This window comes from Protopterus annectens, chromosome 16.part0 (assembly GCF_019279795.1).
Source record: "Protopterus annectens isolate FY-2018-M chromosome 16.part0, PAN1.0, whole genome shotgun sequence".
Lineage (NCBI taxonomy): Eukaryota > Metazoa > Chordata > Ceratodontiformes > Protopteridae > Protopterus > Protopterus annectens.
In genome coordinates this window covers 518959490-518984126 of record NC_056750.1, presented here as the reverse complement: position 1 = coordinate 518984126, position 24637 = coordinate 518959490, and the positions used below count along the sequence as shown (strand labels likewise).

Sequence of the window (24637 nt, the reverse complement as noted above, 5' to 3'; positions counted from 1 at the left end):
GAGCCTTTAGATCCAAGTAGTCTGGGACCGTCTGTATCGGATATGAAGACTGTTGCATCTTCAGCTCCGACATATCGTTGTCACATATGAGGTGTTAGAGTAGACACTGAAGTTGTCGGAGCCATGTCTGCCCCTCAGATCTTTGGCTTTTGACATCTTGGCTCTTACCTCTGCCTCAGGTGGTCTGTCTTCAGGTCAGAGGAAGCTAACGGTGAGGAAGCATACCTTCTTGTCTCCAACAGCCTACTTATCCCCGGAGTATTCTGCCTTTGAGGTGGTGGAGTGTGTGTTCTCTGCTATTGGAGGACAGAATTCCACACCCCTCGGATCTTCCTTCTGGATACCATATGTCTTTGTGCCTTCAGCATCATGGGTGGGAAGGAATACTGCAACATGGAAGAGAAGTACATCTATGGTTATGGTAAGATTTTACACAACTATTTTATGTCCTTCTATTTCCATGTTGCAGTATTATTACTGTGGGAAAGTGCTACAGCTCAAGAAAAGAGAAGGGTGGTGAAAGAAGTTGCAGATTCCAGGAATTCATGCAGGATTGCCCTTGCAAATCATGCCTGCCTCTGGAAACCTGGTCCAAATTGTAATGTCTGGTGAAGGTATACAGAGAAGACCATGTGGCTACCTTGAGAATGGTAGTTGTGTTTAAGCCTTTGAGGAAGGCCCCAGAAGAGGCAACAGCTCCTGTAGAGTGTGCCTTGACCCCATAAGGTAAGTGTTTGCCAGGGTAGGAGTAACAGAAGGAGATAGTTTTCCTTATCCATGAGGAAATAGTTTGTTTGGATACAGTCTTGCCCAGGATCCTGGGTTGGAAGGACAGAAAGAGCTGATTGGACTTTGATAACTTGGGTTTTGTCCAAATAGAACTTTGTCTATGGACATCAAGGGAGTGGAGTACTCTCACTGTCATTCTGTGGGGACGGAAAGACGGTGGGTAAGTACATAGACTGATTGAGGGACAGCTCATCGACCACCTTGGGCATGAAGGAGGGATTGGTGCGAAGGGTTCTGAAATCCTTCTGGCTGAAGTAAGGGCTACTAGTAGGACAGTCTTCCATGTGCACATCTGCAGAAATGCAGAGCTAACTGGTTCAAAGGGTGCCATTGTGAGTTTTTCTAGCAGTAGTTTAGGTCCCAAGGTGGTGGAATACGTTTCTATGGTGGTCTAACATGTATTACCCCTTTTAAGAATAGTCTGACATCCAACCTGGAAAGCAGTGGTGAGTCCAGGGGTAAGCAGGCAGAGATGGCAGATAAGTGGACCTTCACTGAGGAGTAGGAAAGGTCTGACTTAATGAGCTCACACACGCATAGGCTAGGACTAGCGGGACATTCGCTTGGAAGGGGTCCCTTTGCCTCTGAAGACACCATTCGGAGAATCTTTCCCATGTGGAAACGCAGGATCTCCTGGTACTGGGTTTCCTGGCCTCTTGAAGGCTAGAAAGCATGTCCTCTGTGTACAAGTGTCTAAAGGGGATCAAGAGTTTATCACTCAGAGGGTTAAGCATAGCATCTCTCCAGGCATGGGTGAATGAGAGTTCCCTTCTGTTGTGTGAGCAGGTCCACCTTGTGAGGCAACTTGTGGTGATTGCCCTTGGCTACAGATTGAAGGGAAACCACATGTTGCCTTGGCCGACAGGGAGTCACCAGCAGGATTCTTGGCTTGTCCTTCTGGATTTTTAGAAAGACTTTCTGAATGAGTGTGAAGGGAGGGAGGGAAGGCATGAAAGAACAGTCCCATCCAAGAAATGGAGAAGGCATCAACTCTCCAGGCTAGTGGGGAGGGATCCCTGGAGCAGAAAAGCCATAATTATTTGTTATGGAGGGAGGCAAATAGATCTATTTGAGATATGCCCCACTAGTGGACAATATCTAAGAACACATCTCTGTGTAACATCCACTCATGATGCAGAGAAAAGGATCTCCTGAGGGCATCTGCTTGATGGTTGTCCTGGGATGGGATACAGACTGCCTGCAGTAGGATGTTGTGCTGACAGACCAACTCCCATGCCTGTACTGTTTAGCCTGCAGAGCAGGTAAGACCTGGTCCCCACCTGTTTGTTGATGTACCACATCAAAGTTGTGTTGTCTGTGAAGACTTGGAGAGGTCCTGGTTGCATAAGAGGGAGAAAGGCCTGTAGGGCATGATGGACTGCAGTCATCTCCCTGATGTTAATATGCTTTTTCTGGAGCGAAGGCTTCCATAGGGCTTGCACCTTGAGGTCATTCATAGTTGCTCCCCACCCTAGATTGGAGGCATCCCTGTGCATGTATTGTATTGGGGTGGTGGGTTGCTGTAGCAGACCTGGTTTAAGTTGTACCTGCTGGATCCACCACCTCAGTTCCGTCATTAGGCATGGTAAGACTGGTACCTGAAAGTCCAGGGGGTGGCTGTGTTGCGACCAGACATTTCTTAGTTACCACTGGAACTTCCTCATGTGCAGCCTGGCGAGAGGAAGCATAGGAATAGTGGCTGCCAAGAGGCCTAGGAAACACAAGAACTACCTGGCTGAGAGGTGGGTGACCAGGAGGAAGTCGTGGAAGTGGCTGACTAGGGAGGATATTTTGTCCTACGGAAGGAAGGCCTTCATTGTCGGTTCTTATCCTGCAGCCCAGGAAGATTTTGTCTGGGGCTGGTCTGAGGGATGATTTTGCCAGGTTGAGTGTGAACCCCAAACTTTGGAGTAGGGACATGGTAAATAGTAGATAATTCCGGAGAGTGGCTTCCTCTTCTGCTAGAATGAGGAGGTTTGTCTAGGTAGGGGTAGATGTGGATCCTCTTTGTTCTGCAGTAGGCTACTGCTGGGGCTAGGTACTTTGTGAAGACTCTTGGTGCAGTAGATAAACCGCAAGGCATTAAATTGAAAGTGTGAAGAGGGCCCAGCAAAACTCAAAACACTTCCTGTAGTTTGGGTGGATGGGGATGTGGAGGTACGCATCTCCTTCAGGTCCAAGGTGGCCATGAAAGCTTTGGGTAGCAATAGTGGAATAAGGCTTTGTAGAGATAGCATTCTGAAGGAAGGGACCCTCAGAAAGAGATTTAGGAAAGATAAATATAGGATGTGCTTCCAAGGGCCATCCTTTTTGGTACTAGGAAAAACCTGAAGTAAATCCCTCTACCTTCTTGGCCTGAGCAGACTATTTCTATGGTCCCTTGGGCGAGTAGTCCTTTGACAATCTGAGGGATTAGGTGTAGCTGTTCGTTTTTTTTTTTTTTTTTTTGGGGGGGGGGGGGGGGCTTTCCTGCCATGACATGAAGTATCCTTTCTTCACTACTGCCAAGATCCAGTGGTCTGAAGTGACTTTTTTCCAAAGGGGAAGACAGTGAGAGAGGTGGGATGACAGGGGGAGATGCCCGAGGCAGTCATGCATTACTGTTTCTGTCTTGAAAGAGCTGTCTGGAGGTAGATTGGGGGGGGGGGGCTGTTCTAATAGACAGTGCCTTCCTGGGTCCTCTTCTGTGCGTGGAAGTGGAAGAAGAGGACAGAGCTGGGGCTCTTCTGACAAAGGAGGTTTTTCCAGGGTAGTTCCTGTAACATTTGGGGACTGGGGATACTAGGAAGTGTTTTACATCCTGGAGCTCCTTACTTTTTTTCCTGGAGGCTTTTGACTCGTTCAGCAGACTGTTTGCCAAACACGAATTTGTTGTCCAGTGAAGTGTCCAAAATCTTGGTTTTAAAATCCTCAGGAAGGGACTGAAACCCAAGTCAGGAGTACCTGCACAGAACAGAAGCTGAAACTGTGGATTTAGCGGAGGCCTCAGCAGGATCAAAGCTGCACTTTATAAAGTGGCAACCTGAGGTGCCAAGGAAAGCTTAGATGCTACCTGAGATTTGTTGGGGGAGTCAGGCATGGAGGAAATTAAAGAGGATGCCTGGGAGATCAAATCTAGGACATATTTGACCATGTGGGTCTTGTAATTGATGGCCCAGAAAGCTAATGTGGAAGATGTATACAACTTTTTCCCCAATCTGTCCATGACTTTGCTGTCCTTGCCTAATGGCAAGAGGGAGGAGGAAGGTACAAGTCTGGAATGTTTGTCAGGGGCCACTGCAATGACAGCAGGATCTGCCACTGGTGGCCCTATGAGGAATTTGTGCTCATCAGGGACCTTTGTAAAAGCGGTCAGGACTTTTTGGAGCTGGTGGGTGAGATTCAGCTCTCTTTGAGGCTGATGCAAATGCATCAAGGTAGACTGAATTTACAGGAGAGATAGCAGACAGGGAGAGCAATTCCACCTGGAGTAATTCAAAATACCTCTTTTGGACTTCTGCCATCTGAGTTGCATCCCACTTGAAGTACTCCCTCATTTTAGTAATTGTTTTCCCAAAAGTAATGTCTTCAGTGGGGAATCTCCCTCAAGGGTGCCCTCATCAGGGAAGTAGTAGTCCAAAGGGGAGTCTTAATAGGAGGCATTGAAACAGCTGAGCCTGGCCTGGGGCTGAGGGCAGGCAGAATGGTAGCTGGAGAAGCTGAAGGCCTAAGAGCCATAAAAGCCTGCAGCAAAGACTGGAAGAAGTTATGGCAGTCTGGTTGCTCCACCGAGGGAGCAGAAAGATGCTTAGTCTTTTGTTTCTTATTAAGAGGAGTAGATTTAGCAGCGACAGAGGAACTAGCATCAGGTATTTGGCCTGTAGGTAAGGATTCCGATTCCTGGACCATGAGTGGGTGTCCAGCTGAGCCTGGTTCCCCTTTGACCTCGGTTGAAGCCGATGTTGGGATAACCTCTGAGGACGTGCCTACCGGCACTTCCAAGGTGGGGTCTGGAAGGGTACTCGCTGAAAATGCTGGTTCTAGCGGACATCCCTCAACCCCATCAACAGCTGGCAGGATGTAAAACAAAGTACAGTTGTGTACACTTACCATAAATGTAGAAGTTCGAGTGTATTCACTGTTGCAGTCATCACATCTGGGTTATCTGCTTGCAGTAGCCCTCAGTTGGCCTGATTATCAAAGTCTTGGGTCCTGCGTCGGTTGCTGTCTCATCTTTCATGACGTCAGGTAGTCAGGGGTATAAAGCATGCAGCCGACGCCATTACATCAGTTTTTCATGCTCCAGATGTCAAGTGACCCCCTAATGGGAAGCAATTAAATATATATATATATATAGATATATATATAGATATACACACAAGGTTATATCTCCAACAAAAAAGCAAATACACCAAAAAAAAGCTTTTAAGCATAGTAAAAAGAAATAGAGATATAGCCAAAAGAAGTAAAGAAGTCAGGGGGCTGGAGGGAGGGTAACCGGGACTGCAACAGTGAATACACTCTAACATCTACATTTATGGTACGTGTACACAACTGTACTATGTTCTTTGTGTTTCACTGTTGCAGTCATCACATTTGGGTAGATTCCCAAAGCTAAGGATGGGAGGAGGAATTTAGATAGCATTAGGACCAGCTATGAGGCCCTGCAAGACTGCAGTGGCAAAGCCAGCTCTGGATTTAAAGAAAATTGGCAAATGATAATGCTTGGTGCAAGTATGTACAGAACTCCAGGTAGCAGCTTCAAGGATGGGACACCTCTGAGAAAGGCTGTAGAGGTAGATGCAGCCCTGGTTGATGTGGGATAGGTTTTCCACGGTGCTTATAGCAAAATGAATGCAATGGCCTATCCATTTAGAAATGGTTTGCTTTGAAATGGCCTTCCCCTCTGCGCCTGCAGCAAATGCCACCAACAACTGCTCAGATTTCCTGAGAGGTTTTGTCCTGTCCAAGTAAAATCTAAGTTGTCTATGCACATCTAAGGAGTGCAGTATCCATTCCCTTTTGTTCTGTGGATTAGAAAATAAGGTTGGTAAATGAATGGACTAATTACGAGCCACACTGGATATTACCTTGGGCGTGAAGGAGGGATTGGTCCTGAGGGACACCCTGTCCGCATGAAAGATGATGAAAGGCTCCACTGCCACAAGGGCCTGTAATTCAGACACCCTTCTTGCTGAAGTGATGGCTAAAAGGAAGGCTGTTTTCCAAGAAAAGAATTTTAACTCTGCACTTGCAGCTGGCTCAAAAGGAGGAAGAGTGAGTTTTTCCAATACAAAGTTAAGGTCCCAGGCTGGAGTAGGGGCTCTCCTGGGTGGTCTTACGTTTTTGGCTCCTTTGAGGAACTGCTTGAGCAGTGAGTGAGAGAAGATGGGTGGTTCTGTGTTGTAATGAGCTGAAATGGCTGAGGCATGAATTTTGATGGAGGAAAAGGAAAGGCCCTTGTGAAGCATCTCAGTTAAGTACTGAAGAATCTGTGGTAAATTGAGCGTTGCTGTGCCCACCCCCTGAGTTTGATTCCACAAAAATTTTTTTCCAATTTTCAGCATAAGATTTTCTAGTACTAGGCCTCCTTGCCTCCAGAATGAAATCCAACACTTGTTTACTGGGGGATGGTAACGGAGAGATCAGGTAATTAGCCAGACTGCCAGGTTCACGGTTTGAAGCTGAGGGTGCAGAATGTGGCCCTCCTGCTGGGACAGCAGGGTAGGGGTCTGAGGCAGGTGCCATGGTGCCAGCAGTGACAAACTGTGCAAGAGGGGGTACCAGTGTTGGCATGGCCAGTCTGGTGCAATCAGTATCGTCCTTGGTTTGTCCCGTTTGATCTTTAGTAGTACCATGGAGAGGAAAGGCATAAACTGATAGATTTTTCCAGGTGAAGGACAGGGCATCCACTTTCCAAGCTTGTTTGTGGGAAGTCTTTGTGCAGAATTTGTCCAACTGGTAGTTCTGGGGGCAGGCAAACAGGTCTATATCTGGGCTCCCCCATTTGTTTATCAACACATTGAATGTCTTTGGTTCCAGTTTCCATTTGTGTGGGTCCAAGAGATTTCTGCTTAGTTTGTCTGTCAGTGTGTTTAGCTTTCCTGGCAGGAATTGAGCCTGTAGGTGCACTTGGTAGCTCAAGGCTGTGTTCCACAGAGCAATGGCTAGTCTGCAGAGAGGGTATGAATGGGTTCCCCCCTGCTTGCTTATGCACCACATAACAGTGGTGTTGTCTGTCTTTACCATTAATTGTCCTGGAAGAATGTGGTCCTTGAAGGCTGTCATACCATTCTCTACAGCTAACATTTATTTTTGATTGATATGCACTTGGGTTCCATTTACCCTGAATGCACTTCCCTGCCAAGTGAGCCCCCCATGCATAGTCTGATGTGTCTGTTAGGGTTTGGGCGGCAGGGGGTAGAGTGAATGGCAGTCCCTTGTTTTGGTGGAAAGCCTCTGCCCACCAAAGGAACTCTAACTGTAGGCAAGGTATAGTAGGAATCATTGCTTCTAGATCCTGAGAATGTTGACCCCATAGGCTTTTTAGATACCTTTGTAGTTTCCTCATATGCAGTCTTGCATATGGAATTAGGAGAATGCAAGAAGCCATGAACCTCAAGGCTTGCAGTATTTGTCTTGCAGATAAGCAGGGTTTTTGTGGCCATTAGTTTGAAGTAAGATGTCAAATGAACTTGTTTCTCTGGCGTGAGGAAATCCATCTGGGAAGTTGTGTTCAAGCCTACTCCCAGGAATACAATTTAACAGGGTACAAGATGTGATTTATTTTCGTTTATGGTGTACCCCAGACATGTCAGCACCGTTTGTACAAACGCCAGATGATTCAAAAGTATGTCCTGGCTTTCTGCCTAAATTAGATAATCGTCCAGGTATGGGTATATATGAATATTTCTTTGCCTGCAAAATGCAATGACTGGAGCTAGAAACTTTGTGAATGCCCTGGGCGCAGTAGATAAGCCAAAGGGCAGTGCAGAGAACTGATAGTGCATGTCGGCTGCTTTGAAGCGTAGGTATCTTCTGCAAGACTCCCTGATTGGGATATGCAGGTAGGCTTCCTTTAAATCCAGTGTTGCCAACCAGGCATCCTTGCCTAGCATAGGAAGCAACTGGTGAAGAGTTAGCATCTTGAATTTTGGGATCACCAAAAAGGCATATAGGACAGAGAGATCCAGGATAGGACACCATGTGTTGTCTTTTCTGGGAACCAGGAAAAGTCTAGAGTAAAAACCTTGTCCCCTTTCCTCTTTTGGGACAGTTTGAATAGCCCTTATACTTAAGAAAGTACTTGCTTTTGAGCCTCTGCCCACTGATTTGGGGGTAGATCTGGCCAACAGTTTGGGGTTGGTAAAGTGTGGAAGTGGAATCTGTATCCTTGGGAAACTATATTTAAAACCCATTTGTCCTGGGTAATGAATTCCCAGTTTTTTGCCTGCAGAGCAATCTTTCCCCCAAAGGAGCAGTCAGTTGAGAAGGGCTTGGAAGTTCTAAAGTTAAGTCATTGAGACGGTGTAAAATAGGGGGGAGCCTTATTACTCCCTGATTTGGAAGTGGGAGCCCCCCACTGCTTAGTCCTGTGCGTACCTTGGGACTGAAGCCTGGGTGTTCTGCTGGTTCTGGGTTTGGACTGAGAAGGCCTGGAAGAGGCAGGAAAGGACCAATTCTTAGAGGGCCAATGCCTACTAAATCTTGGAGGCTGTACTTGCAGGAAATCTTTAACAGTTTGCATAGATTTAGCTTTTTCCTCCATTTTTTTAAGTACTACTTCTGCTTTGTTGCCAAACAGGCGGTCATGCTTTTAGGGAGCATCCAGCAATTTAGCTTTAACATGATCTGCAAAGATTGCTCCTTAAGCAAAGCATGCCTTCTAAGTATAGACCCAGTGACAGCAGCCCTGTAAGATGCCTCTAGTGAATCAAAACCACATTGCAAAGTATGTTTTCTAACTTGTTCAGCAGAATGCATTAAATTCTGTAAATCCTTATTTTCAGCACAGTCAGGAATCAACATCATTTTCTGTTTAAGCAATCCAATAATATACTGCTGATACTTTAAGGCCGTAATGGCCAAGGTTGCAGAAGTGTATACCTTCTTACCCCATCTATCCAGCGCCCTGGAATCTCTATCAGAGGGGGTAGGATTTTTGGCAGTAGTAGCCTAATGCCCTTGGGTCCCTGTGAAATGGTCTCAGAATCCACAGTAGGATTTTTAAAAAGGAACTTGTGAGAGTCAGGAACCCTGTAATATCTATCTGGTTTTCTGGGAGAAGGAGGTAAGGAGTCAGGGGCCAAGCTAGATTCCGAAAAGGCATCATCAACAATGTCCAGTACAGGGGGGATAGCTAAAGGCCTGTGTTAGGGTAGGAGAAAGAAATCCCTAAGCCTCTTTTTAGAATCAGAGTAATCCTGCCTTTCCCAGCGGAAATGCTCCCTAAGAGTATGCAAGGTTTCACCAAAAGAGAAATCCTCTGAAGGGGAAGCAGAGGGGATAGAGTCCTCTGCATCAGAATCCTTATAGGTAGATAAGGGTAAATCCTGGTCATCAGAGGAAACAGAAATTTCAGAATCCTGATCAGAAGTATCATAAGCAAATTCAGTCCTAGGTCTCAGAGGGGGAAGGTTGGCTTCCCCTGATTAAAGTAATAAGGTCTTCAGCCATTCTTATCATTTGTTTTTTAGGCATAGAGGCCTAGGTGTCGGTTTTCTAAGTATGGATTGAGTTTTAGGCCTTGAAGAAGAAGATAGCGTTGGTTTAATATGCAAGTAAATTGACCTGAATACACCCTCAGAAGCCGGTGCCTGTACAGCAGCTCCGGACCCATCCAAGGTAAAGACATCCACAGGTTCCACAGTTGAAGCATCTTGTGGCATATCGGACTCCGAATGGGTCTCAGTAGAGGCCTGCGAATCTGAAGCAGTGGGTATCAGGGCTGCGAAAGGGCCTCAATGAGTACCGGGGAACTGGCGACTAGTTTAGGAAAAGCGGTGTCAGCAGCTTTGGACCTAGGCGGCCTGTCTCTGTCTTTATCTTTGCCTTTTTTCGGAATGTCAGTAGTCAGGTGGCTTACCGAAGCCATACCTGGGTAATTGAACCGAGTACCAAAATATTTAAAAGCATAAATATACCGACGACCAATAGTTCATTGTTTAAATAAGGCACAAAACCGACAGCGAGGTACGTCATGGTCAGGGCCTAGGCAAGGAATACAATATGAATGAAAATCTTTATGAGGTATTTGCTTTCCACAAGAAATACAATTATTGACTTTTACTGGCATCGGTTTAGAGCAAGAAAAAGTTTTCCCAACGAGGTACTTAGCTTTAGTTGAAGACTTTGGGTCTGAAACTTGAAAACGAAAATTTCAGGAATCAGCTGACTGGCACTAGCGAACTGCTTCTGCTTCGGGCACTGCACTGCAAGAAAGACTGATGTAATGGCGTCGGCTGCATGCTTTATACCCCTGACTGCCTGACGTCATGGAAGATGAGACAGCAACCGACGCAGAACCCTAGACTTTGCTAATCAGGCCGACTGAGGGCTACTGCAAGCAGATAACCCAACTGTGATGACTGCAACAGTGAAACACGAATAACATCAGACAGGCAGCAGCGGTAAGCCTTGCAACCTTGGCCTTCTTTTTAGGTGGCTCCACCACGACGGCCTACTCCGGATCCATACGCAAGTCTAGGCATTTTAACCTCTGGTTCTTGAGGTAAAGTTTTAAGGCTGTCAGATGGCTACGGAGAGTTTTCGGTATGAACGACGACTGGCAGATACTACAGGTAGTGTGGCTGTGTTCCTGGAGAAGGCAGAACAAAGTTCATGCGAGTCTTTGTGCAGAATTTGATGTTTGCACCTACATTTCCCCCTTCTAGCTGACATCAGCTCAGCAAAACAGGAAGCAACCAAAGCTCAAGCAAGAAAATGTCCCCCTCAATGGGGTACTTATCTTTTGACGTCTTGAAAATAGAGCAAAATGACTGATCTGACATTTGACTGCAGCAGAAAAGTTCTGAGGTCGGCACATGCAGACGTCACATTTAAGGACCCTGGGTTTATGGCCCTATGTGTGACGTCCCAAGCACCTGGCAGCAACCAGGCTTAAGCTTTTGCATTGGGGCCAGATGTTCGGGTCGCCTGAGGCAGAGGATCCCACAGTAAGAACACTGCAACATGGGAACAGAAGGACATCACATGATTTTACCGATGGTAAATTCTGTGACCAAACCATACCAACAGCAAAAATGAACTGGTGGATTCAGGGAATGTGTATTTGTGTAGTAAGCAAGTCACTTCACCATGAAAGTCATATACCCATGAAAACTTTCCTAAATGCAGACTTTTTTTTTTAAACCAAATAGGGACTCTGCAGGAGACAAACTCAACCAAGGATCTATCGGGGGGGGGGGGGGGGGGGATCTTCAATGTTGCATCAAGTTTTACCCAGTTGCCAGAATGCAGCTATACCAGAATTTGTTTGCAAAAATAATCTACAAAATTAAAGATTTTGAAATGACAATACATGAATGGATCTTAAACAACTGGGCTACACACCAACAAAGAACCAGGGGAGCCTCAGTTAATTTGTCAGTCTGAGAATGTCCCTTTTCTGAGGATATGTGACTTGAAGTTAATATCACCCCCCCCCCCCCCCCCAAGGCCATTTCTTTATCAGGCTTACTTTTAACTGGATTTCACTTTAGAGTATAGTATAAACTTAAGACTTTTCACGTGTAGAATTCCCTTTCTCACACCTACAAAGTTCCACTTATCCTGTATGACAAATGCAGTATTTCAGTCAAAAGATTAGTTGTGTAAAATCTTACCATAACCATAGATGTCCTCTTCCATGTTACAGTATTCTAGGTGTGGGATTTCCTGCCCTCAGGTGAATGGTACGTCAGTTTCTATACAAAACCTTCAGCTTGGCTGTGTGCGTGGGACGTCACATGTAGGGACATAAACCAGGGGCCTTAAATGTGACGTCTGCACGCACAATCCTCAGAAGTTGAAGGCCAGCAGGCAGAGGATAAGGTCCAGCAGGAAGTATGCCAGTTGTTTACAGGTGTGTGACTTGGAGACCTACTAAAATGTAGGTAGTACAGGAAAGGTATAAGACCTTGGGGGACTGGTGGGTGGGAAGGAATACTGCAACATGGAGAAGGACATCTATGGTTATGGTAAGATTTTACACAACTATTCTATGTCCTTCTGTTCCTATGTTGCAGTACTCTAGGTGTGGGAGCGTAGCACACTTAAGAGGATGATGGGTTGGTGGTAGATGCAGAGGGTTCTACAAGACCCTGCAGGAATGCACAGGCAAATCCTGACCTAGCTCTGGAAACTTGGTCCAATTTGTAATGATTGGTGAAGGTGTGGATGGTGGCCCAGGTGGCTAGTTCCAAACTGGATGCTGTGTCTAGGCCTTTCATGAAGGCCCTTGAGGTGGAGCTCTAGTGGAATGGACTTTGATTCCCCTTGGGGGTTCCTTTCTGTGGTGAGAGTAGCAGAAGCAAATAGCTTTCCTGATCCAGCATGCAATGGTTTGCTTGGAGACTGCCTTGCCCAAGGCTCTTTGGTGGAAGGAGACAAAAAGCTGTTTAGTCTTTCTATGTCCTTGGTCTTGTGCAGGTAAAATCTAAGTTGTCTGTACACATCCAAGGAGTGCAGTATCCTCTCCCCTTCATTAGTGGGTGAGGGAAAAAAGGTGGGCAGATGAATGGATTGGTTAAGAGAGAGATCATTGACCACTTTAGGCATAAAAGAGGGGTTGGTTTGCAAGGACACGCTGTCTTTGTTGAAGATGGTGTAGGGGGGAAGAGTCCGTTAAGGCCTGCAATTCTGACACTCTTATGGCTGAAGTGATAGCCACCAGCAGGACATTCTTTCATGTACACATCTGCAAGGAGGAAGGCCCGGCAGGTTCAAAGGGACGTTGGGTTAATTTTAAGATGTAGTTAAGGTCCCAAAGTGGAGGGATAGGTTTCCTAGGTGGTCTTATGTGCAAGACCCCTTTAAGGAAGAGCTTTACGTCAAGCCTGGCCAGCAAGGGGGGGGGGGGAGTTCTAGGGGCAGGCAGGCTGAAATGGCCGAGAGGTGTACTTTTACAGAAGAATAAGAAAGGTCACTTTTTATCGATTGACACAAGTAGTTTAAAACCAGGGGAACCTCGGCGGAGCTGGGGTCCCTCCCCTTTTGCAGACACCATTTTGCAAATCCTTCCCATTTAGCCAGGTAAGATTTTCTGGTGGTAGGTTTCCTTCCTAGGACTGAAAGCACGTCCTCTGAGTAGTGTTGTCTGAAAGGGATCAAAAGTTTATCCACCGCAGAGTCAGAGACAACATCTGTACCTGTGGGTGTAGAACAGTTCCTCTGTCTTGTAACAGCAGGTCCACCTTGTAGGGTAACTTGAAGTGATTGCCCTTGGCTAGTTTGTAAAGTAGGTGGAACCAGTGCTGCCTTGACCAGTAGGGAGTGACTAACAAGATTTTTGCTTTGTCCTTCTGAATTTTCAGGACGACTTTCTGAATCAGTGGGAATGGGGGGAAGGCATAAAGGAACTTCCTGTCCAAAGAGATTCTGAAAGCGTCCACTCTCCATGCTAGAGGGGAGCAGGTTTTTGAGCAGAAGGTCTGCAGTTGCCTGTTCTGGGGGGAGGCAAACGGGTCTATTTGTGGAGCACCCCACTGGTGGACTATGTCTAAAAAGACCTCTCTGTTCAGCATCCATCATTCATGCTGAGGCGAGGAGGTCCTGCTCAAGAGATCTGCTTGGTGGTTGTCCTTTGAGGGGATGTAAACCGCCTGCAGGACTAAGATGAGTCAGGAAACTAAGTCCCATATCAGCAGAGATAGACTGCACAGCTGATAGCCTTTGTTCCTCCCTGCGTGTTGAGGTACCACATCACTGTGGTGTTGTCGGTGATAATGTGGAGAAACCCTGGAACCAGAAGGGGAGAGAAGGTCTGTAGAGCTAAGAAAACTGCTGTCATTTCCCTGATGTTGATGTGTTTGGCCTGAAGAGAGGGATACCATTTTACTTGAATCTTGTAAGAGGCCACAGTTGCTCCCCAACCTGAATCTGAGGCATCTGTTTGCATAACTTGGGTTGGGGTGGGGCTGTAGTGGGAGCCCTGGGTTCAATTACACTTGCTGGAACCACCAGTTGATTTCTGTTTTCAGACAGGGAAGGAGGGGGAATGGTCTGCTCTATGGGATGTAGGTGGTGGGACCAGGTGTTCTTCAGGAACCAGTGCAGCTTGCGCATGTGCATTCTTGCCAGTGGTAGCATGGGGATGGTTGCTGCCATTAAACCCAGGAAACGAAGAACATTTCTTGCCGTCACCTTTCGGGATAGTAGAGCTTCCTGGAAGTGGGAGGTTAAAGACAGAACCTTGTCCTGAGGTAGAAAGGCCTTCATTGAGTCTGTTCTGATTCTGCAGCAGAGGAAAATGTTGTCCTGGCTAGGGATCTGAGGATTTGGGGAGGTTGATGGTGAATCCTAGGTTCTGTAGAAGGGACATGATGAAATGCAGATGCTTTAAGAGAGCATCCCTGGACTCTGCCAGAATCAGGATGTTGTCCAGATAAGGGTAGATCTGTATCCCCTGAGTTCGGCAGAAGGCAATGGCTGGGGCTAGGCACTTGGTAAAAATGCTGGGGGCCAAGGATAAACCAAATGGCAAGGCAGTAAACTGGAAATGAGAGGAAGGGCCAGAGAAAAATACAGTTGTGTATACTTACCATAAATGTACATGTTCGAGTGTATTCACTGTTGCAGTCATTACATTTGGGTTATCTGCCTGCAGGTAGCCCTCAGCCGACCTGAGTATCAAAGTCTTGGATCCTTGCATCAGATGCTGCCTCTTCTTCCATGACGTCAGGTCATCAGGGGTATAAAACATGCAGCTGACCCCATTACATCAGTTTTTCTTGCCCCAGATGTCAGGTGCCCCCATAATGGAAAGCAATTATATGTTAGGTTACACCTCCAACAAAATGCAAATACACCAGAAAGCTGAAATACACTAAACAAGAAGAAAAGTATAGCCAAAAGAAGTGAGGGGGCTGGAGGGAGGGTAACCAGGACTGAAACAGTGAATACACTTAAACATCTACATTTATGGTAAGTGTGCACAACTGTACTATGTTGTTCATGTTTCACTGTTGCAGTCATTACATTTGGGTTGATTCCCAAAGCTAAAGAAGGGAGGAGGAAGTTAGAGAGCATTAGGACCAGCTATTAAAACCTGCAGGACTGCAGTGGCAAAACCAGCTCTGGATTTAGAAAAAATAGGGATGTGGTAATGCTTTAAGTATGTACAGAGCCTCCAGGTAGCAGCTTCTAGGATGTCCCTGGTAGGGACACCTCTGAGAAAGGCTGCAGTGGTAGATGCAGCCCTGGTGGAATGTGAAATTATCCCACGTGGGGTAGGTTTTCCATGGTGCTTATAGCAGAAATGAATGCAATGGGCTATCCACTTAGAAATGGTTTGCTTTGAAATGGCCTTCCCCTCTGCCCCTGCAGCAAAGCCAACTAGCAGCTGTTCAGATTTTCTAAGAGGCTTAGTCCTGTCCAAATAAAATCTAAGTTGTCTGTGCACGTCCAAAGAGTGCAGTATTCGTGCACCTTTGTTCTGTGGATTAGGGAAAAAAGTAGGCAAAATGAATGGACTGATTAAGGGCCACATTAGACACCACCTTGGGCATAAAGGAAGGATTGGTCCCGAGGGACACCCTGTCTGCATGGAAGATGATGAAGGGCTCCACTGCCATGAGGGCCTGTAATTCAGACACTCTTTTAGCTGAAGTGATGGCTAGAAGGAAGGCTGTTTTCCAAAAAAGGAATTTCAGCTCTGCAGTTGCAGCTGGCTCAAAAGGAGGTAGAGTGAGCTTTTCCAATATGAAGTTAAGGTCCCAGGCTGGAGTAGGGGCTCTCCTGGGTGGTCTTAAATTTTTGGCCCCTCTGAGGAATAGATTTAGCAGGGGGTGAGAGAAGAGGGACAGTTCAGTACTATAATATACTAAAATGGTAGAGGCATGAATTTTAATTGATGAGAAGGAAAGGCCCTTGTTGAGCATCTCTGTTAAGTACTGAAGAATATGCGGTAAGCTGGGCATTGCTGTGCCCATCCCCTGAGTATGGAACAGTACCTTTTCCACTTTTCAGCACAGGATTTACTAGTACTAGGCTTCCTTGCCTCCACAATGACATCTAGCACCTGCTTACTGAGGGATGCTATAGGAGAGCTCAAGGAATTAGCCAGGCTGCAAGGTTCAGAGTTTGAAGCAAAGGGTGCAGAATCTGGCCCTCCTGCTGGGAAGGGGTCTGAGGCAGGTGCCATGGTTCCAGCAGTGACATAATGCGCAAGAGGGGGTACCAGTGCTGGCGTGGCCAGTCTGGTGCAATCAGCATTGTCCTTGGCTTGTCCTGTTTGGTCTTTAGCAGAACTTTCGAGAGGAGAGGCAGAGGTGGAAAGGCATAAACAGAGAGGCTTTCCCAGGTGAAGGACAGGGCATCCACTTTCCAAGCTTGACTGTGTGCGGAATATGTCCAATTGGTAGTTCTGAGGGGAGGCAAACAAGTCTATCTCTGGATTCCCCCATTTGTTTTTCTAAAGGTTAAATATCTTTTGTTCCAGTTTCCACTCGTGTGGGTCCATGAGATTTCTGCTTAGGTTGCCCAGCAGGAATTGAGCTAACACTTGGTTGCTCAAGGCTGTGTTTCACAAAGCCACGGCTAGTCTGCAGAGAGGGTGCGAGTGGGTTCACCCCTTCTTGTTTATGTACCACATAACAGTGGTGTTGTCTGTCTTTACCAATAACTGTCCTGGAAGAATGTGGTCCTTGAAGGCTGTCAGGGAATTCTGTACAGCTGACATTTCTTTTTGACTGATATGCAGGTGCATCTGATTTGGGTTCCAACTGCCCTGAATGCACTGCCCTGCCAAGTGAGCCCCCCCATGCATAATCTGATGAGTCTGTTAGGGTTTGGGCGGCAGGGGGTAGAGTGAATGGGAGCCCCTTGTTGTGGTAGCAGGCCTCTGCCCACCAAAGGAACTCTATCTTTATACAAAGAATGATAGGAATCATTGATTCCAGGTCCAGAGAATGTTGACACTATAGGCTTTTTAGATACCATCGTAGTTTCCTCATATGCAATCTTGCATATGGAATTAGTAGAAAGCAAGAGACCATGAACCCCAGGGCTTGCAGGATTTTCCTTGCAGATAGCTGGGTCTTTGTGGCCAGTAGTTTGAAGTAGGCTGTCAAATAAACCTGTTTCTCTGACGTGAGGTAAGCCATCTGGGAAGTCGTGTTCAAGCTTGCTCCCAGGAATACAATTTGTTGGCAGGGTACTAGATGAAATTTCTTTTGTTTATGGTGTACCCCAGTGAGGTTAGAAGTTTCTTTACAAATGCCAGATGTTTTAGTAGCAAGTCCTGGCTTTCTGCCCGAGTTAGACAATCGTCCAGGTATGGGTATATTTGAATATTTCTTTACCAACAAAATGAAATGACTGGAGCTAGGCACTTTGTGAATATCCTGGGTGCAGCAGATAAGCGAAAGGGAAGTGCAGAGAACTGACAATGCATAGATCCTGCTCTGAAAGCTGAAGCTTAGGTATTTCCTGCAAGATTCCCTTATTGGAATGTGCAGGTAAGCTTCTTTTAAGTCTAAGTTTGCCGACCAGGCATCTTTGCCTAGCATAGGAAGCAGCTGAAGTGTTAGCATTTTGAATTCTGGGATTACCAAAAAGGTGTTTAGAATAGAGAGGTCCAGGATAGGATGTCAGGAGCTGTCTTTTCTGGGTACCAGGAAAAGTCTTGAGTAAAAATCTTGTCCCCTTTCTTCTGCTGGGACAGGCTGAATAGCCCTGATACTTAGAAGAGAGAAAACCTGCTGTTGAGCCTCTGCCCACTGATTTGGGGGTAGGTCTGGACAACCGTTTGAGGTTGCTAAAGTGTCGAAGTGGAACCTGTATCCTTGGGAAACTATATTTAAAACCCATTTGTCCTGGGTAATGAGTTCCCAGTTTTTTGCATGCCGGGTGATCTTTCCCCCCTAGGGGAGCAGGCAGTTGAGCAGGGCTTGGAAGGTTTAAGGTTAAGTCATTGTGACATTTTTCCATAGGGGGGTGTCTTACTACTTCCAGCTTTGGAAGTGGGAGCCCACCACTGCTTAGGCCTGTGAGTACCTTGAGACTGTAGCCTAGGTGGTCTGCTGTTCCTAGGTTTGGATTGAGAAGGCCTGGAAGAGACAGGAAAGGACCAACTCTTAGAAGGCCAATGCCTACTAAATCTGGGAAGGTGCACTTGCAGGAAATCTTTAACAGTTTGCATAGATTTAGCTTTTTCCTCCATCTTTTTAAGGACAACTTCTGCTTTGTTGCCAGGCGGTCTTGGTTTAAGGGAGCATCCAGTAATTTAGCTTTAACATGATGTGGAAAATTTTGTTCCTTAAGCCAAGCATGCCTTCTAAGAACAGACCCAGTGACAGCAGCCCTGCAAGATGCTTCTAAAGAGACAAAACCACATAGCAAAGTATGTTTACCAACTTGTTCAGCAGAATGCATTAAATCCTGTAATTCTTTATTTTCAGCACAGTCAGGAATCAACATCATTTTCTGTTTAAGTAGTCCCATAATATGCTGCTTAATCTTTAACAAATGAAACTGCCAGTTTAAGGCCCTAATGGCCAAAGAAGCAGAAGTGTATACCTTCTTACCCCATCTGTCCAAGGCCCTGGAATCTCTATCAGTGGGGGTAAGGTTTTTGGCAGTAGTAGCCTTAATGCCTTTAGGTCCTTGGGAAATGGTCTCTAGGTCTGCAGTAGGATTCTTGAAGAGGAACTTGTGAGAGTCAGGTACTTTGTAATACCTGTCAGGTTTCCTGGGAGCTGGAGGTAAAGTGTCTGGGGCCAGGCTTGATTCCAAGAAGGCATCATCTACAATGTCCAGAACAGGAGGGATAACTAAAAGCCTGTATTGAGGGAGGGGCATGAATTCCCTACGCCTCTTTTTGGAGTCAGAGTAATCCTGGCTTAACCAGCGGAAATGCTCCCTAACAGTGTGCAAGGTTTCACCAAAAGAAAAATCTTCTGGAGGGGAAGCAGAGGGAAAGGAGTCCACTGCATCAGAATCCTCATAGGCAGATAAGGACAAATTCTGGTAATCAGAAGAAACAGACATTTTAGAATCCTGATCAGAAGAATCAGAAGGAAAATCAGTTCTAGGTCTCTTAGAGGGTGAAGGCTGCCTTCCTTTAATTAAAGTAATAAGGTCTTCAGCCATTATCGTTTGTTTTTTAGGCATATGGACCTGACCATGCGGTTTGGACATTGTTTTTTTTAGGCGTGGGTCAAGTTATAGGCCTTGAAGAAGATGGCGTCAGTTTGAAATGCAAGTCAGTAGGCCTGAATACACCCTCAGAAGCCAGTGCAACCCATCTAAGGTAGAGACATCCGCAGGTTCCATGGTCAAAGAAGCATCTCGCGGCATACCGGACTCCGAATGGGTCTCAGTAGAGGCCTGCGAATCTGAAGTAGCTGGTATCAGGGGCTGCAAAAGCGCCTCACTGAGTACTGGTGAACTGGCAACTAGCTTAACGGAAGCGTTGTCGGCAGCTTTGGACCTATGTGGTCTGTCTCTTATCTTTACGTTTTTTCGGAATGTCTGTCGTCGGGTGGCTTACCGAAGCCATTTCTGGATAGTTAAACAGAGTACCAAAAAAATTTTCTGCAAAAATAAACAGACGAATAGTTTGGGGGTTGAATAAACCACAAAACCGACAGCGAGGTACGTCGTGGTCTGGGCCTAAGCAAAGAATGCAGTACGAATGAAAATCTTTATGAGGTATTTGCTTTCCACAGGTAATACAATTGTTAACTTTTACTGACATTGGTTTAGAGCAAGAAAAAGGATCCCCAACGGGGTACTTAGCTTTTTTTGAAGACTTCGGTTCTGAAACTCTAAAACGAAAATTTCAGGAGTTGGCCGACCGGCACTTGCGAACTGCTTCTACTTCTGGCACTGCGCGGCAAGAAATACTGATGTAATGGCGTTGGCTGCATGTTCTATACCCCTGACATCATGGAAGAAGAGACAGCATCAGACGCAGGGATCCAAGACTTAGACGTTCAGGCCAGCTGAGGGCTACCTGCAGGCAGATAACCCAAATGTAATGACTGCAACAGTGAAACACAAAGAACATCACAGGAATTGTCTGTGGGAACTCCTGATGGGTATGTACAGGTAGCCTTCCTTTAGGTCTAGAGTGACCATGAAGGCCTTGGCTGGAATGAGAGGAAGCAGGGTGGAGAGAGAGAGCATTTTGAAAGAGGGTACATGAAGATGTAGGTTTAGAAAGGACAGATTCAAGATGGGTCTCCAGGGGCTATCTTTTTTGGGGACCAGGAAGAGACAGGAGTAAAACCCTTTTCCTTCTTGTCCTGGAAAAACAGGTTCTATGATGTCTAGCTTAAGAAGATCTGCCAGAACTTGTGGCATGAGATGGGCCAGGTTTTTGGGGAGGGAAGGGATTCCTCTTCTGGGTGGCTTCTCTTTCCAGGATAGGAAGTACCCTTTTTGGATTATGTTTAAGACCCACTGGTCTGAAGTGATGGATTGCCAAAGGGGGTGACAGTGGGAAAAGTGGGCTGAGAGGGTGAGGTGGGCAAGGCAGTCACGCATTACTGGGGCCTCCTCTGTTCTGAAAGGGTTGTCTGGGTTGCTGTGGTGGAGCAGAGGATCTGGAGATAGATCTTTTAGCCCCTCTCCTGGACCTGGAAGAGGAGGACTGTGGAGTACATCTTACAAAGGTGGCTTTAGCAGGGTACTTCCTATAATACTTGGGTATGGGCGACACCAGCAGGTACTTAATATCCTGGATTTTTTTGCTTTTTTCTTGTAGATTTTTAAAAAGGTTTTCTGAAAAGCACACTGTGGTCCAGAGGGGCGTCCAGGATTTTGGCCTTTAAGTCCTTGGGGAGGTTCTGGAATCTTAGCCATGAGTACCTCCTGAGGGCTGAAGCAGATACTGCAGACCTGGTGGATGCTTCTGCAGCATCATAGCTGTACCAGATGGAGTGCCTGGCTACCTGTTGGGCCAACGAAAGTTTGGATGAGATGTCCGTCTTGCTGGGACTGTCAGGCAAGGGAGCCAGCATGGAGAAGGCTTGAGAGACCAAGTCTAATGCATATTTGGTCATGAGGGTCTGAATTTATGTCTCTGAAGGCCAAAGTATAAGAAGTGTACACCCTTCTTCCCCATCCTATCCATGTTCTTACAGTCTTGTCAGTGGGAAGCATGGAGGCAGATGGCAGCAGTCTAGATTGCTCATCTGCAGTGGTGGCAAAAACAGCTGGGTCTGCCAAGGGAGGCTTAACTAAGAATTTGTGGTCCTTTGGTACTTTACAGAAATGGTCAGGAAGCTTAGGAGCTGGAGGCTGGGAGTCAGGGGCTTAAGAAGCCTCGTTGCAGGCATCCAACTAAGCAGGCAGAACAGGGGGAACAGCAGAAGGGGAGGGTGATTCCACTTGCAGCAGTTCAACGTACCCTTTTTTGAGTGCCTGTCATTTGGGAAGTATCCCATTTAAAGTAATCCATCTTGGTGATGGTCTCACCAAAAGTAATGTCCTTGGCGGGAGAGACCCCCTCCCACAGATTCCTCATACGGAGAGTAATATTCCTGTGGGGAGGCAATCTGGGAAACATAAGAAATGGACTCCTTTCATAATGAGAAAGAAGAGTCACATTATTCCTCCCTGACCTGAGGGGTCATGGATGGGAGGGAAGATGCAGAGACAGACCTAGGGCTCAGAATAGGCAGGGTGGAGGTGGCTGAGGCTGAAGGCCTAAGGGCCATGAAGGCCTGTATGAGAGAAGTGAAGGCTTGCCCAGTGTGACTTCTGAAGAAGTAGAGAGGTTTAGTTTTCTGCTTATTTTTGGCTGGAGAGGATGTAGAGAAAGGCCTGGCATCGGGTCTGGAAATTAACACATCCGAGGTCTGGATCCCTGTCGGTGGTATCACCGAAACGGTCCCCTCCCCCGACCTCGATGGGCGATGTCTGAGTGAGCTCAGAGATCGTGCCTGTCAGCTGTGAAGCGGCTTTCTCGAGGGAAGTCGCTGCAGTCGATGGATCCTCTGAGCGCTCAACACCTAGATCGGCAGTTGGCGGTGTGTCAGGAAGAGGAGCGGCAGGCGAAGAAGTCCTAGGAACCTTGGCCTTCTTGCACGAATGTTCAAGTGTTGCCTCCGATGCAGGATCCATCCTAAGGGCTAATCGTTTGAGGTGTTGGTTCTCAAGACAGAGATTTAAATGCTGCTAGCTCGCTGCACATGGTCTTAGGTACAAACGACTGACAAACAGCGCTGGAGGAGTGACTGTGTTCGTGGCCTAGGCAAAAAATACACCTGTCTTGGGCATCCTTATGGGGTATATCTGGCGCCCGCATTGGCACTTTCCCTTTTTTTCATGACATCAGCTAAAGGCTACAACAACCAAGCGTTAGCTAAAACTAATCATCAAAAATAAGAAAATTTGAAACCCAATGGGCTACTTATCTTTAAGATGCGACGTCTGTGATGAGGCGATTGTACGATACGAATGTCTGCGGCTGAAAAGTTCAGAGGATTGTGTGTGCAGATGTCACACTTAAGACCCCTGCTTTATGGCCCCAAGTGTGACATCCCACGCACACTACAGCAGCCAAGCTGAAGCTTTTGTATAGAAGCCGATGTACGAGTCGTCTGAGGACAGGAAATCCTACACCTAGAATACTGTAATATAGGAATAGGAGGACATTATCACATTACAGGTTTGTCTCCTTGCAAAGTTTCAACCATATTTAAACAAAAAAATAACACTAAGTTGTTTATTTTCACTTTAAATATCTAATGTAAGAATCTTAATGTGATTAAAGCAACAATCACAAGGAAACTTTGTGATAGATAAGTGACAATTCCTTCTCAAAGAATCTAGATTTAAATGTCTTTACTTACTTGAACATCATGCTGAATTCTTTCAGGGCATCCTCTGTTACCCCAGTTGTATTTCTACATAAACAAAAAAAGTAAGCTAAATATTAGATGTTACATCACAGCTCCATTCAGTAAGTATTCCACCACACTAAACATAAAACCCATCTAAATTGAGAAACGCACTTGATTCTTCTTAGGTCACACTAACACATTGAGTTGAGCCACAGATTTTAGTTTAATTCTAACAGTGCATGTTGCTTAAACAGGCTAACAGCTTAAATTCAGTACTCCATCTTCTGATGCACGCTTTCCACTATTCAAGGCTGCACTGAAGCCAAAACATGACACAGCACTTAACAGGGACAAGACAGAGAAACTAATCCTCTGTGGGATGCCACTCCATCTTGAGTCACATATGGATGCACCCCAAAAAAGAACACCACTTGTATACCTACAGGCAGTTTATAAGCTTGCCAAATCGTATAGACCAGTTTTTTCTAAATAAGTAAACAGCAGCACCTTGCAAAACTCAAAGATACAGGAAAAAACACCTCAAATGTGACCCGAACAAATGAAACAAGAAATGAGTGCCTGTGGGGCAGCAGTCATAAATGGTGTATTCTTGTGTTGTCTATTTCTACAGTGATGTAGCCATTTCACTTCAAACAAAGTACTATTAATTATTATAAAAAACACTGCAAGTGCATATGATGCAGCTTAAGACTCAGTAACTGATAAGACAGTAAATTTTTATTGGACTTTCAACTGTTTTCAGATAAGACAGTAAATTTTTATTGGTCTTTCAACTGTTTTCAGTCAGTTTCACTTCTGAGGAGAAAAAGTACAGTTCTGTACACTTACCATATATGTAGATGTTCCAGTGTATTCACTGTTGCAGTCATTACATTTGGGTAATCTGCTGGCAGGTTGCTCTCAGTCGGCCTGAATAACAAAGTCTCGGGTCTTGCGTCGGTTGCTGTCTCCTCTTCTATGATGTCAGGTTGTCAGGGGTATAAAACATGCAGCCGACGCCATTTTATTCAGTTTTTCTTGTCCCAGATGTCAGGTGTCCCCCAAACAGGGAGCAAAAACATATAAATATATAAATAAACGGAAATATATGTAAATGCACTTTTAGCAACATAAACATTACCTTCATCTAAAAGCAAATACACCACAAAGTCTTTAGAATATAGTGAAGGAAAGAGAAGTTATAGAAAAGGGGGATGGCGGGTGGTTAACTCGGACTGCAACAGTGAATACACTCGTACATATAAATTTATGGTAAGTGTACACAACTGTACTAGGTTCTTCGTGTTTCACTGTTGCAGTCATTACATTTGGGTAGAATCCCAAAGCTATGGATGGGAGGATGGAACTAAACAGCATTAGGAGCGGCTATAAGGCCCCGCAGAACTGCAGTAGCAAAGCCTGTCCTGGATTTGGAGAAGAGAGGTAAATGATAATGCTTTGTGAAGGTATGAACAAAGCTCCAAGTAGTAGCTTCTAGAATGTCTTTGTTTGGAACTACTCTGAGAAAAACTGCTGAGGAAGAGGCAGCCCTGGTGGAATGTGACCTGATCCCCTTGGGCACAGGTTTACCATGGTGCAAGAGCAGAAACCAATGCAGTGGCTTATCCACTTAGAAATAGTCTGCTTTGATACAGCCTTCCCCTCTGATCCTGCAGCAAATGCCACCAGTAGTTGCTCAGGCTTTCTTAGAGATTTGGTCCTGTTTAAGTAGAATCTTAGTTGTCTGTGTACGTCCAATGAATGCAGAATCTGCTCCCCCTTGTTCTGTGGATTTGGGTAAAATGTTGGCAGGTTAATTGTTTGGTTAAGAGCCACACTGGTTACCACCTTCGGCATAC

General features: G+C 45.9%; 1 protein-coding gene across 1 annotated transcript in view; it reads right to left on the bottom strand.

The window, feature by feature from the left end:
- SPTAN1 (spectrin alpha, non-erythrocytic 1) overlaps positions 1-24637 on the bottom strand; it is a gene marked incomplete in the record, with an annotated part of 2849969 nt that overhangs the window by 236134 nt on the left and 2589198 nt on the right. The window contains 1 exon segment of the mRNA XM_044058813.1: positions 22788-22841. Within this exon segment, the coding sequence (XP_043914748.1) occupies positions 22788-22841 (54 nt within the window).